We start from the raw sequence: 12,465 nt of genomic DNA on the forward strand, positions 1-12,465 counted from the left end.
AGGTGAACCGGGGGCGATGATTGGAGGATGATATCAAGACTTGTCGTCCCCATAGAAGATCTCCCAGTGGGTGGTGACCCCATTTACACGCCCTTTCCGAGCCTATGAGCAGCCCCAGGCCCGGGGCTCGGGTGGGCAGTGAAAAGAAGGTTTAGAGCCGCCGTGGGTGCAGATGCGGGTCTCTCTTTGTGCCGTTCTTGTCCCATGGATTCGCAACGCACCGCAACGCACCGCACGGGAGCGTACCGCAGTACGTAACGCGAAGCGCGGAGGTCAGCGGAGTCGACGTTGGCCGGGGGGGGAGGGGGGATCTGTGGTGTGAAAGAAATCGTGCGTCTTGTAGATGTATCGGTACGAATTCACCGTACATCACCGGGCCGGCATGTGTATGCCAGTCAGCGGGATACAGGGCCGGGGCAGGTGATTATGGTCAACATCACAAGGCCATACATACCTTACGAACCCTCCTTCACGGCGCAGCATACGGATACATACTGTTACGGGGCGCTTCGGCGAGTGTGAGGCAGCTCGGCGAGGCCAGATTGGAAGCTTGAGGCAGAGTCGAACTCAAATAGGCGAAGACCGACTTGGTACTGTCAGAGAGAGACAACTCAGACAAGAGACACCAGCTGGACCTGCCAGGCCGCCCACACGCCCGACTGGAGAAACTGGAGAACCGAAAAGTCAAAAGTCTAAAGAAGCTCCGTGAAGTTGTAAGAGCATATGCTGCGGTTGCGCTGGGCACTGTTCGATCGTATGTTTTGTTCTAGAAGGTTTCTTGGGAACACTGCTGCGATGCTGGTCCTGTCCTGCAGCCTGCAAACCGGGGTTAGGCCGGTTCGGCCATGTGCAGTTATTTTGACTTCCCTACGGAATTGAACGGGGGGAAAGCCTCTAGGTTCAGGTACGTTTGGAAAACTTGGCGATGCCGCGATACTGCGTTCTGCGAGAGGGCCTGCCTGCTCTGCCGCCGCCGCTGCTGCAGCCTGCTGATGCCATACAACACAAGCAAGGGGTAAACTCTACAAGGGACGAAGATACGTGGGCTCTCTCTCACTCTCTCTTCCTTGCTTCAAGGTGAGGCATCTCATGCAGGAAGCATGGCCTCGGGCATGCGGGGGGGGGCGGCGACAGGCTGCTGGGTAGGCACGCATGCGGCATGGCAAGGTACGAATAGGTCAGGCACAGCAGCAGCGGCGGCGACAGCAACACTGCAACAGATAGTGCCTTGTCGCCTGATGGGCTCGATGCGAAGCACCTGGGCGGACGTGATATCGGTGCAAAGCGAATCGACGATAATGGAACGACCGCCCATGCGAATTGCTACTGCCGGTGTCGGTGCCGATGTGCCGATGCCAGTGTCAAAGTTGTCAACCGATCATGACCGACCGCTGCTTGATGCTGCGGTAGGTTGCTCTGCCATTCAGACGGTTCAGCTGCCCAAGGGGGTGTGGTGATATGGCTCAACGGCACGTTAGGTACAGTGCCCTATTGAGCCCGCCGTCGTGAAGCACAGCTTGCCATGGGGCATCGATGTGCGAACTTGCATACATACTTTCAGCCATTGGGTCAAGGCCCATTCCAGAGGAGAGAGAGAGAGTACGGAGTTACATGCACACCGCAACGATTACCTAGCCATATTCTGATAGTTGTCGCAGGAGAGAGAACTGACCAAACCACGAATACCTACTACAGATTGGACTATGGAGTACCGAACGAACCAAAACGCTGAAAGGGGTATCGGGTAGATGGTGTGACAGCTGGCGTTTTCCTGGTCCATGCCGTACATGGCCTAGGCATATGCCCTTTGGGTGTGACGGAGTAGAGGAAAATAGGACGGGACGGTAAAGAGGAAGATGAAATTTGGAGAAAAGTACGGTACGTGTAGAAGCAAGCGTACCTACCTACCGCTACAGGTAGGTATCGATGACACAGCAAAACGAAGCACGAGGCGTGTGTGCCCCGAGGAGGGTCGGAGGGGAGCAAAGAAGAGTGTGGGACGGGCCACAGGTGGGAAACCTTAATTACCAAAAGGGGCGCGTACATGAAATCCGCATCTCTGGCGTTCTTGCTCTAGCCTCCTTTGCGTTTGGTGGGTTGTAGTCATCATTGACAAGTCAAGCCACACAAACACTTTCTCTCTCTCTGCCTCATTCTAGGTATGCGTCTGTGTATCTCTTTGATATACACACCCTCCAAGTACTCTCTACGAAAGTCCCCTACAGAGGGAGGGAAGCTATCCCGTCCACCTTGGCAAACATCTCTTTCCGAAGGCGCCGTCCACCACCACGGAGGATAGTCTCGCGGCATACCCCTAAAAGAGGGCAAGATTGGAAGAAGAAAAAAAAATAAACGGTCATTTGAGATGCAAGCGCAAGGCTTCAGGGGTGTAGTGTATTTTTGCTTCAATGCCCCCTCCATATCTAGCGTACGCCTATTCAATGTTGTCCCAAAAATGCAGTGAACGAAATGCAAATGGGGGAGGGGAGGGGAGTGATCGATCGACATCATCAACCGAACCCCGGAAAAGATGCGTAATCAGAGTACCTACTTACTTTTGTAGAAGAAGCGTTGGGCTCTGACTGGCAAGGCAAAATTTTTTTTAAAAAAATTGTGCGGGCGCTGAGATGCATGACATTTGCCGATTGACATGTTCATCCCGTCCGGGCGGGCGGGCAGGCAACTCAACTGTCAAAGCTCTTTTCTTACTTGCTGCTTCCCCCCGTCACTGTTCACTTAGGTCTCGCTTCGTCTCTGTCAGCCGAGTCAAATCTTTTAATAATAGGCTTTTTTGGAGTTTAAGTCTTCTTTGGAGAGGTGATTTGGAAAATCAAGGGAACTGTTGATGACGAGGACGACGACGAGGGTCCTTCCGCTCGCACTCGCACTTTGCGAACGTACAGATGAAAAAAAAAAACACCCAAAGTTTGCACAAAACTGACAAAACCTTCAAGTTGTGTATACGAGAGTCCAAAATCGGTTAGGACGGGGGAGCTTTGGGGCTTTGGTTTGATGGTTCAAGCCTCTCTTTTGACCGTGCAACTAAACTCTTTTTTTTTTTCTCTCTTTCATTGCCATATCTTTTGGTTTAACTTTTTTTTCTATTTTTTTTTTATTTTTTGGTCCACGCGGCTCGTCCAAGATTTAAAAAGACTGTGGTCGGACGGGCAGATAGATTGGGCAAAATGCTGAGAGGGAAAATCATTAAACAAGGGAGAGATTATAGTTTTGACCGCGCAGGTCTTGGGCTCAATTTACGTGTCAAGGGCCATAAAATCAAAAAGGCAAGTGGAAAAGAGGGATAGTAAACTTCCCACACCACGAACGAGCACATCTTTCCGTGTCATAGGACTTGAATGCGGACTTCAGGTCGATGTGATCCTTCTGCCCCCTGCCCCCTTGCTCTGACACACGGGCAGAAAGGAATGGATATGACATTTGTTTTTTTCTTTCCATCCCATAACCAACGCAGACAGTTGAGTCAATTCTTTTGCGGCGGTGAAGTAATAACACAAGGAAAAAAAAAAAACCTGAATGTGGGATATAAACCTTAATTCCCTTTGTTCGCTCCATTTCATCAAGAAAAGATGTGTCAAGTCAGGAAGAAAATCTGCCCTTGCACTTGGCCCCACTTCCCACATTCCTAAACCATGGTTGTTTCCCCCAACCGTGCCACAGCATAAGTAGCACGACGGGCAAAAACCGGCAGGCAGGCAAAGGGGGGGGGAGATCTTGCTTGTGAGGCGTTCAAATATTTGGAGATGATGCTCGACGGTGAGGGGAAGAAAGACAAGGGGGGCGTGAGTAGGTTTAGTGGTGGTGAGGGGGAGGCGTGGAGAAAGGACCAAGCAAGGTTTTGGGAAAAGTATAGCATGCGTTCTTGATATTTGTTCACAGGATCTTGTTCGGGGCGTGGGCGGTTCTACCATGGCTTGGAGGATTCCGTGCCGTGCTGCACTATCAGAGTCTAATTATTGCTGGATTGATAAGGGGCGTATAGGTTCAACTTGTTCAAGGGCATAACGAGAAGGGAGAGTGAGCATTTCAGGGCCGTTGTAGCTATGATATTTGGGGGAGCGGAGAGGGGGGGGCGTGAGCTTGAGCATGGGGAGAGAGTACACGCGTACGGCCGTAACTAAGTGTGGTAGGAACTAGCAATGCCTTATTGTCTTGTCATCAAAAATGGCCGGGCTATCTGCCTTAGTCTTAAGGGGGGTGTGGCATGGAAGAGGGCTGTTTGGACGAACAATAATTCTCCGGAGTAGATTCCGGTTGTCAAAACAACATCTGCTTAAAGGATACGACTTGTAAGCTTGCCTAGGCGATTTTGAGAACGGAAGATGAATGCTTAGATCTTTTTTTGGAGAGAGATGGCTTCAAGAGTTGAGGATGAGGGGAGAGGACTGTGTGTACACTAGGGGACTTGTAGGGGCGTGTGGGCAGAAACTATTTTGTCCTTTTCCTTCATCATCGCGGGGTAGTGCCCTTTTTTTTCTTTTTCAGCGCAACCGAGCTGAAGAGTCCAACTAAACTATAAATCTGGTTATAGTGGTCATATACTTTTGTAGTCAGAGATGGGTAATCAAAGAGACTACGACTTGTTCGGTTTGTCTCCAACGCCGCACAAGCATGGGGCCAAAACGAAAGAGGGAACAAGAAACATTACGGTTTGCGTTTTTCTCTCCTATGGGCTGAGCTCGTTTGCTAGGGAAACCCTTCTTCATTTCCATCACAACTTTCAAGCAAGTGTCGAGTTTTGGTTTTGGCTTTCCCTCTTCGCCACCGCCACACGGCACCTGAACCTGAACCCTAACCAACCCCTTATTCCAAGTATTCCACGGCGTCTTGCAATTGTCTGAATTTGCGTTTCGAATGGTCCCCAGCGCGTGGTGTAAGGGCTTGGTTTTGCGGGATGAACCAACCAAGAGAACCAAAACTCTAAATTTCGATCTGACGATGCGGTCACAGAAGAAGAAAAGGGAGACAAGGTTTAGGGGGGAGGGGGATGAGAATGGAGAAAGGGACTCCGAAATTGCAAAACTCGTAATTATGGCGTAATGATAGTCGGTAACTGTGGCCAAGAAAGTGAGAAAGGGCAAAGTATAGAGCACGTTTCGTCGCTTTCTCGGTCGTCCCTTGGTCCTTGTCCTGATCTTCGGTGACTTTGTAAATCTTACATCCGGTGTTTTCTCCCTACCCCTCCGTGCCCCTTTCCCGCCCTCACTTGCTTGCTCCTTCGCCCCCTTCCCGTCCCGGGCTCATCCCTCCTTTTGACCATTTTTAGTAACCTGATATCGGCTGGGTGTCATCCTTAACTGCAGAGTTGCGACCATTGTTTCCCTGGGAAATCTTGCACTGGATGGACCCTCGAGGAGGGGGGGCCAAGGGGACACTACGGTAGTACCATAGTATGGATACACGGACACGGACGATGATCGTTGGCTTGGATATAGATTGAACGGCGAGAAGTCCGTGATCCGCGTTGCGCGATGCGCGGCAGCAGGAATACGTGTAAGTTGTGATATTGTCAGCATCACTAAGACTAAGACGAACAAAAGCAGGCGCCCTGCCTTGATCAATGCTGCTTGCTGCGGCTGCTACCACGGCTACTATCGACGCCAAATTTTTTTTCTTTTTTCGATCCAAGGCAGAAAGTTTCCTCAAGAGCCGAAGTCGAAGCTAGCTAGGTAATTATTCCTCCGAACCTCGAGAGCGAAAGAGAGACAGAGAGTATCCATGAGCTCAGTACGGAGTGTAGACCTCGGTGCCAAGCGCCCGCGTCCCACTGCTTGGCATCTCCACGTTCGGTATTGGGTCGTGTGAGCAAGGCAGGTCGCGACTCGCATGCAAAAGGTAGGTATGCCGGTTTCTCAATCGCATTCCGGCGGGATGGCAAAGACCGGCTGTCCCGGAGATTATCGACCGTTGCCGTGAAAAGGGCTCCATAATCCCCACCGAACTTACAACTCGCCTAAAAGCGCCCTCGGTCGGCGGGATGATGGTGGCGGTGGTGGCCGACGTGGTCGTCGTCGTCGTCGTCGTTGTCAATATCCCACCTTCGGCACAGGAGGGACGTACGTAATCAAACCCCCCCATTCCGTGTGTCTCGTCTGGAGTTCCGTCCCGAGCTCCGGAGTGTATCGTCTGAAGTGGTCCGCGACGTCCTAAGATCCGAGTCCCGTGGGCGGGGGGGCCTTTTCCTATCCAGGGCTTCTGTCCAGTGTCCAGGGCCTCCTTCCAGGGCGAATAAACATTCACCCACCTGCTGGAAGAGAATCGCCGTCATGGTTCGTTGAAACTGACACTTGCCCCTTTCAGGGTCCAATGCCGCTGCCTGTCTCCCTGCTCGCTGGCCTTCCTCTTTTTTGACTTTCTCGTGGCACACCGCACAGGACTTGCAGGACGGAGCTGGATTCTGCTTTGAGCAGAAAAGGATTCGGTCTCGACTTTTGCCTTCTCTCCCCGTCACCCGTGTACAATTGGGGGGGAGTCTCCAAAGTTTATAGTTCAATCCTTTTCTTGGCGCTCATTTCCATGAGGCTCTGCTAAAACACGCCCGAGGGGTCAGCAACTATACGGTATTTCGATTCGATCTAGAGTGCGGGATCCCAAGGTCTGTGAAGGTGATGATCGACTCTAGGACACACACCACGGAGCTGGCTGCCAATTTGAGGCAAGATCCTCGCCGCCTTTGCGCTTTGGAGCTTTAGACTTTGTGGTGCGTTCGTCCCGGTCTTTCAAAGTCGTGAGGCTCTGCCTCGGTGCCGTGGCCGCCGATTGATGCACTGGCTGTAAGGGGTCTCGGGCTCGAGTTGGTCTCCGAGATGAACATAGTTCTCGTAATGATGCCGTAGTCGCGCCGTGGTGATATGATGCTTGTGGAATTCAACTCCTATTCGTGATGCAAAATAGTGTGTCTAATTCACCCCCACGCCTCGTTTCGAGTACAACCCGATGTCCTCTAGATCTCGACATGGTGGTGGGGAAACATACGATGCCATTTCGCCTCAGCTGAGACGACTGGATCCGAGCCACGCCCTCCCGCTGCCGCTGGGTACTGACCCCCTCAAAAGAAACCAAAAAGAACACCACACACCATTCCTCTCCGCCGTACCAAAACTCCCTTGTTCGCATAACCTGACGCTGTGACATGACCGATCGATCGGCATGTCTTCCCATGTCTATCGCTGAGCCCACCGTTTTCAAAGTACTTCCCAAGTTAAACCCCTGAAGAAAACGGAGGGAAGAAAACACCCGCGAGGGATAACGGATCAACCAAGACGGATCTTCAGTCTGCTTCGGCTAGTTGCATTATCAACCTAGCAGCCATATCTAGGAAAGGGAAAGGACTTGTGACATCCTTCTCTTCGAGTAGTCTCTTGTCGGCTGTTTCGTATCCAGAGCACTTGAAGTCCACGAGATAGACGCCGTGTTCCATCTCGTATATTTGGATGTCCACGTGCAAAGCTACAAAGTCTCGCTTGCCCTCGTCATCGCCAACGACGTGAAAGCTATCTGGAGTCTTGCTACCCTCCGTGGGAGTTCCTGAGGCCTGATGCAGTGCTGTGGTCTGGTCAGTGGAATCTTCGCAGATCACGAAGTATGTTAACACTTACTTGACGTCTCCCACCGGACCTTGATATGCCAAGGGTCGGCTGGTAGTTTATACCTCTTGAGAGGATCAATACTGCTAGTTGAAACATTAGCCCCTTGAGGGACGTATTCCTCGACGAAGCTACCGTCGTTGCTAGGTTGGTCAGCCTCAGTGCCGTGAACCTTCTCATAGTCTTCGTCTGGCACGTAAGTCGCTCCGAGCTTGTTCAAGGCCTTGTGAATACACAAGAGGGCTTCCCAAGGCGCATTACGCGAGCGGATACCAAATTGCCACCTCACAGGCTTGGTCTTCTTCGCCTGGACGACTGGTGTCATGCCTTGTGGCCGTTTGCTGGAATCGTCGAGCCTGACTTGACTGTTCCTGGAGTGAGGCTTGAGGTGCCTTGCCGTCTCTTCCCTTTCTGCATCCGTGCGAGATGAGCCTGGTTCGTTGACGACGATCGTTGGCGCTGGATGGTCCTCGGGGCCGGCCTTTTCACGCTCCATGTACTCCTTATGGTAGTTTGGTAGACTGCTCGGCAGGATTCCGATCTTGCTGATGTAGGGTCGTTGTCCACCGACTGTTGAACCACCCGACCTCGCGGAAGACGCACTTGGGAGTGGACTGCTAGAGCCATCTTGATCTACTGAAAGCGATGACATGGCCTCTGTTGAAAGGTTAGACGAAGTTCAACACGCGGGAAAACTCTCGCTGGTAGATACGTACCATTCACTTGCATGAGCTTGTTCTCGCGAACAATCATGTATGCATCTTTAATGGCCGATGGCTCCGCAGCCTGCAAGGCCTCCTCTACGTCCTGCTTTCCGTAACCCATAGTCTTACTGATCTTCTCTGTGACCTCGTTGTGCAACTTCTCCTGAACTCTAGAGGGAGCATTGGGGGCAATGTCACTCTTCTGGATGGCCTTGTTAGGGTCCACGCCTGTGTTGAAGAACTCCTCGACCGGCGGCGCCAGATAAGGCGGCAGGTCAGTCATGAACCAGGGGTCCTGACGGATATCATCAATGGTAGCACGTTGCACGGGGTTGACGACCAGCATCTTCTTAATGAGGCCTGCAGCACCAGAGTTCATCCACTGCGGTATGCTGTATGTGCCGCGTGCAATCTTTGCGAAGAGACTGGGGATGTGTTCATCGTCAAAGGGAAGTCTGCCCACCAGCAAGACGTAAAGAATCACGCCACAACTCCATACATCCACCTCAGGGCCAGCGTAAAGCTTGCCGCCAATGACTTCGGGCGCGGCATAATTGGGACTACCGCAGCTTGTCTTGAGGAAGTTTCCGTCCGTCATAATGTTGCTCAAACCAAAGTCGGCGATTTTGACATTGAGGTTATCGTCCAGAAGAAGGTTCTCGGGCTTCAGGTCTCGATGCACAATCTTGTGTCGGTGGCAGTATTCGACGGCGCATAGCATCTGTTGGAAGAATCTACGCGCCTCGGGCTCCTTCATCCGGCCATTTTGCACTATGTAGTCGAAAAGCTCTCCGCCTGCATACTCAAGGACCATGATGATCTCGTTGGGGGTCTTGATAACAGTGAATCTGTGCCGAGTCAGGTCAGTGACAGGTCTGCAGCGGGCGAGGGGTATCTAGGATATGTGACATACAATTTGATTATGTGAGGATGTCGCAACAGCTGGAGGTACTCGATTTCGCGCTCCACGCGGCCAGCCATGTCTCTACTAATGAGCTTCTTCCTCGCGATGATCTTCAGAGCGACCTGCTGGCCGGTACCATTGTGGATAGCCAGCTTCACTTTTCCAAAGGAGCCTTCGCCCAGGGTCTTGATGATCTTGTAGGCGCCGATGCGCTGCTCCGTCTTGATCTTTTCCCGCAGCGGGGCGGTGGTATCGACGGGCGGCCCCATGTTGGCGATATTCACTGCACCGGATTGTAGTTCGTGACGGCCGGCGGCGGAGGCGGCAGCATCGGAGGCGGCGCCGTGCTGCTGGGAGCGTCGTCGGATCTGGGAGGGCGAGAGACTGATATGGAGCTCCTCCTCGTCGAAACCGGAAGCCATATTGTCGGTCGAGGGGGGGGATGGGGGGCTCAGGTCGTTTTTGTTTGAATGGGGTTGTGGCCGGAGCAAGCCTTTGGACCACACTCAAGTGGGCATGACGAAGTTGGATGTGGATTGTGGAGGGGAACATGGAATGGTGAGGTGGAGTGGCTGCCAAGAAGCTCCCTGGCTCGTCTGGTTCGTGCCAGGCTGTTCTGCACCTTCCTGCCCCCCCTTCTTTCCCATCTGCCTGCCCATGCCAGGTGTCACCCGACGACTCTTGCCCGCAATGGTGGGGAGAAAGTGCCCTGTGGTCTGTGCTTCGATGAGTCCCGTCCCTCATTTTTGCACCTCAATGCCTAGGTACGGATACACCGTACAGACCTGCAGGCTATAATTACTCACTTCGACCTGATGAAGGAATCATCGCGAATTGGGCAAATACCCATCGCGTTGATCGGGCTAGTCAAAAAAGAATACCGAGAAGTGCTGCTATTATCCTTAGTACATAGGTACGCGCCCATGGTATGTAGTCATTGATAGGATCCTCCTGACACCACCTCACCTCTCGTCCCATTGGGCCCAACATGGAAGACCAAGTAGAGTTTGAGGTGGGTGAGCAGATAATGGCTAGATAGATAGTCCAACACGCCTTGGGTATCATATACTTCATTTCCCCAGGCTGCGGTGTGAGGCGGCTGCTGATAAGTGACAGCTCATAATCATGCTGCTGAGTGAGCCGGTCCGACTATTCGTACATCAGGTCGCATCACCAGCGCAGTCGGTGGCTATACGTAGCCTCATGACTACGTGATAGTTACGCCCGTTCTGAGAACAGACAGACACAACTGCCGAACATCGCCTGACTAAATCAATACTTGCTCATTCGTTGGCCTTGAACCAAGCAAATCTCAGGATAAGGTAGTTTACTCGCCGGTGATTTATCAGCACGATTTCGAGTCACATTAAAGCGCGTCAAACACACGCAATAACACGCAATAACACGCAATAACACGCGACATTCGATTTTGATGCCAGTGTAGATGTCGGCTCAAGGGCACATTCTCGTAGCGTATCACTTTCACACGCTTTGCTATTGGCTACAGAACCTCTTACACAGTCATTACTACCCTTCGATACAGAATGGGCTCTTGGCTACCAGAAATCCCTCGCTCTTGACTCAAGGAAGCAGAGCCCAACGGATCGCTGGCATCGCTGCCCGCCTGCATGTCATCTTTTGGACGGCCCGGCAACTCAGGCCACCCAGGGATCAAGGCGCTGCAGCTGCGCTATCGGCTAAACAACCCTGATCAATCCTACCACCCAGAGGAACAACGGCCCTCTGACCCAAGAATCCGTATGCGTGCCACTTGCGAAAATGTCGAAATGCAATGCTCGAGGATCAAAATCTTTCAAGACTATCGATGGCCAATTCCAGGGTCTGTCGGTAAAACATACCCGAACTGACTCAACCGAGATCATCAACCGGCGGTCTGGAGTCTGGTGCATGTGTCCGCTTCTGTTTTCGAGCTCCTTTCGTCCATGTGCATAATATGGCGGGAGTCGAGTACGGGGTTGTGGGGGGAAACCGTGTCTGCAGGACGAAAGATTCTGCAGTAACTCCATTCCCGAGGTTATAGGATTGGGAGTAGGCTCACGATCCCCTCCGGCCGGGTGCTTGTTCCTTGCCCAAATGGAAGACCAAGTGGAGGCGAGTGGGTTCTCCAAACCCGCGTAGACTTCGTCCAGCCCTTCTGTGCCCATGTTGCAATTCATTCTCAGAACGGTACTTGTTCGGCGAAGATCGTAAGCTTGTCTTCATCCTATAATTCGACTGACAGAATCTCGTCAATGTGTGCAGTCGTAAAGTGGTGAGCTAGTACTACATGAGTGTACAATTTTACAGCGAGCAAGCCGACCAGCTGTATGTTTTCTAGAGTATCTCATCACTTGTGGGGCGACTACGAATGGTCTTTGTCGTCCTCCTCGCGAAGTCTCTCAATGAGCTTTCCTGAAAGATAGGGACTCAATCCGAGACTGCCAGTGTTAGTCTGTCTGTTCAGTTTGTTGTACAAAAGGTTTCGCAACTTACATTCCCTCGTTGGTGATGATTCGATACGTTCCACTTGGCTCAAGCTGCCCAATTATGTTGCCGCTTTGATCAACTTCAACGCTGCCCAGGATATCTTCAGGCCAGGCAATGCGACCAAAGTCTGGAGGGTTTCTCGAGTCGCTTAGATGGACGTAACCACCATGCCCACCTCCACCGGCGCCGCCTTGAGCACTGGCACCACCAGCACCACCGCCTCCGGCGCCGCCGCCACCACCGATCTTGCTCGACGAACGCCTCTTGTTCTTCTGAGCGAAGAGTGCGCCTCCAGAACCAAGATTGGCTCCGCCAGGCCCAGCAAATGCTTGGGCCTGTGCTAAGAGGTCCTTGTCTTTATGCGCATGCTCGGCAAGGACTTCGTACAAAATCTTGGTAAAGGTCTGGTTCTCAATAAACGATCGTGGCGTCGGGGGGTCGGTCGTAGAGAAGCCAATAGCTGTTCTCTGGTTCGGTGGCTCATCTTCGAGGTAGGATAGGAGGAAGGAGGCTCGCGATGCGTCCGCAGGGAAAACTTTCTGTGTGGTAGAAACGGTCAGTTGCATAGGTCGATACGCATGCCAGAGAAACAAGCACTCACAATGCGCGGGTTGGACGGCAAGCTTGACATCGGCCGGAAGAAATTGATCCTAGAGACATGCCTCGGCAAGAAACGAGCTACCGGTGCCAACATTGTGAGCATAGTGGTGTGAGATTTGCGACAGACAGGCGCGGCGCATTTGCATTCGCGAAGCTTTGCGTTTTT

The 12,465-nt window shown here is 52.3% G+C and overlaps 3 protein-coding genes across 3 annotated transcripts; all 3 read right to left on the reverse strand.

The window, feature by feature from the left end:
- Positions 1-7,288: 7,288 nt before the first annotated feature.
- Positions 7,289-9,634, reverse strand: BDP81DRAFT_308808 (kinase-like domain-containing protein; the record flags this gene model as incomplete). Its single annotated transcript, XM_060583497.1, has 4 exons — positions 7,289-7,563; positions 7,617-8,261; positions 8,321-9,156; positions 9,222-9,634. The coding sequence occupies 4 exons, from the start codon at positions 9,632-9,634 to the stop codon at positions 7,289-7,291; spliced, it is 2,169 nt and encodes a 722-aa protein (XP_060450339.1).
- A 973-nt stretch (positions 9,635-10,607) lies between these two features.
- On the reverse strand, positions 10,608-11,545 carry BDP81DRAFT_80878 (uncharacterized protein). The gene has a single exon (XM_060596319.1). The coding sequence runs from the start codon at positions 11,387-11,389 to the stop codon at positions 10,910-10,912; it is 480 nt and encodes a 159-aa protein (XP_060450340.1). The 5' UTR covers positions 11,390-11,545; the 3' UTR covers positions 10,608-10,909.
- Positions 11,546-11,574: 29 nt separating this feature from the next.
- Positions 11,575-12,393, reverse strand: BDP81DRAFT_389429 (uncharacterized protein; the record flags this gene model as incomplete). Its single annotated transcript, XM_060587251.1, has 3 exons — positions 11,575-11,650; positions 11,706-12,238; positions 12,301-12,393. The coding sequence occupies 3 exons, from the start codon at positions 12,391-12,393 to the stop codon at positions 11,575-11,577; spliced, it is 702 nt and encodes a 233-aa protein (XP_060450341.1).
- Positions 12,394-12,465: the final 72 nt, after the last annotated feature.

The sequence above is a fragment of the Colletotrichum phormii genome, assembly GCF_030913505.1.
Source record: "Colletotrichum phormii strain CBS 102054 chromosome Unknown BDP81scaffold_2, whole genome shotgun sequence".
NCBI classification, from domain to species: Eukaryota; Fungi; Ascomycota; class Sordariomycetes; order Glomerellales; family Glomerellaceae; genus Colletotrichum; species Colletotrichum phormii.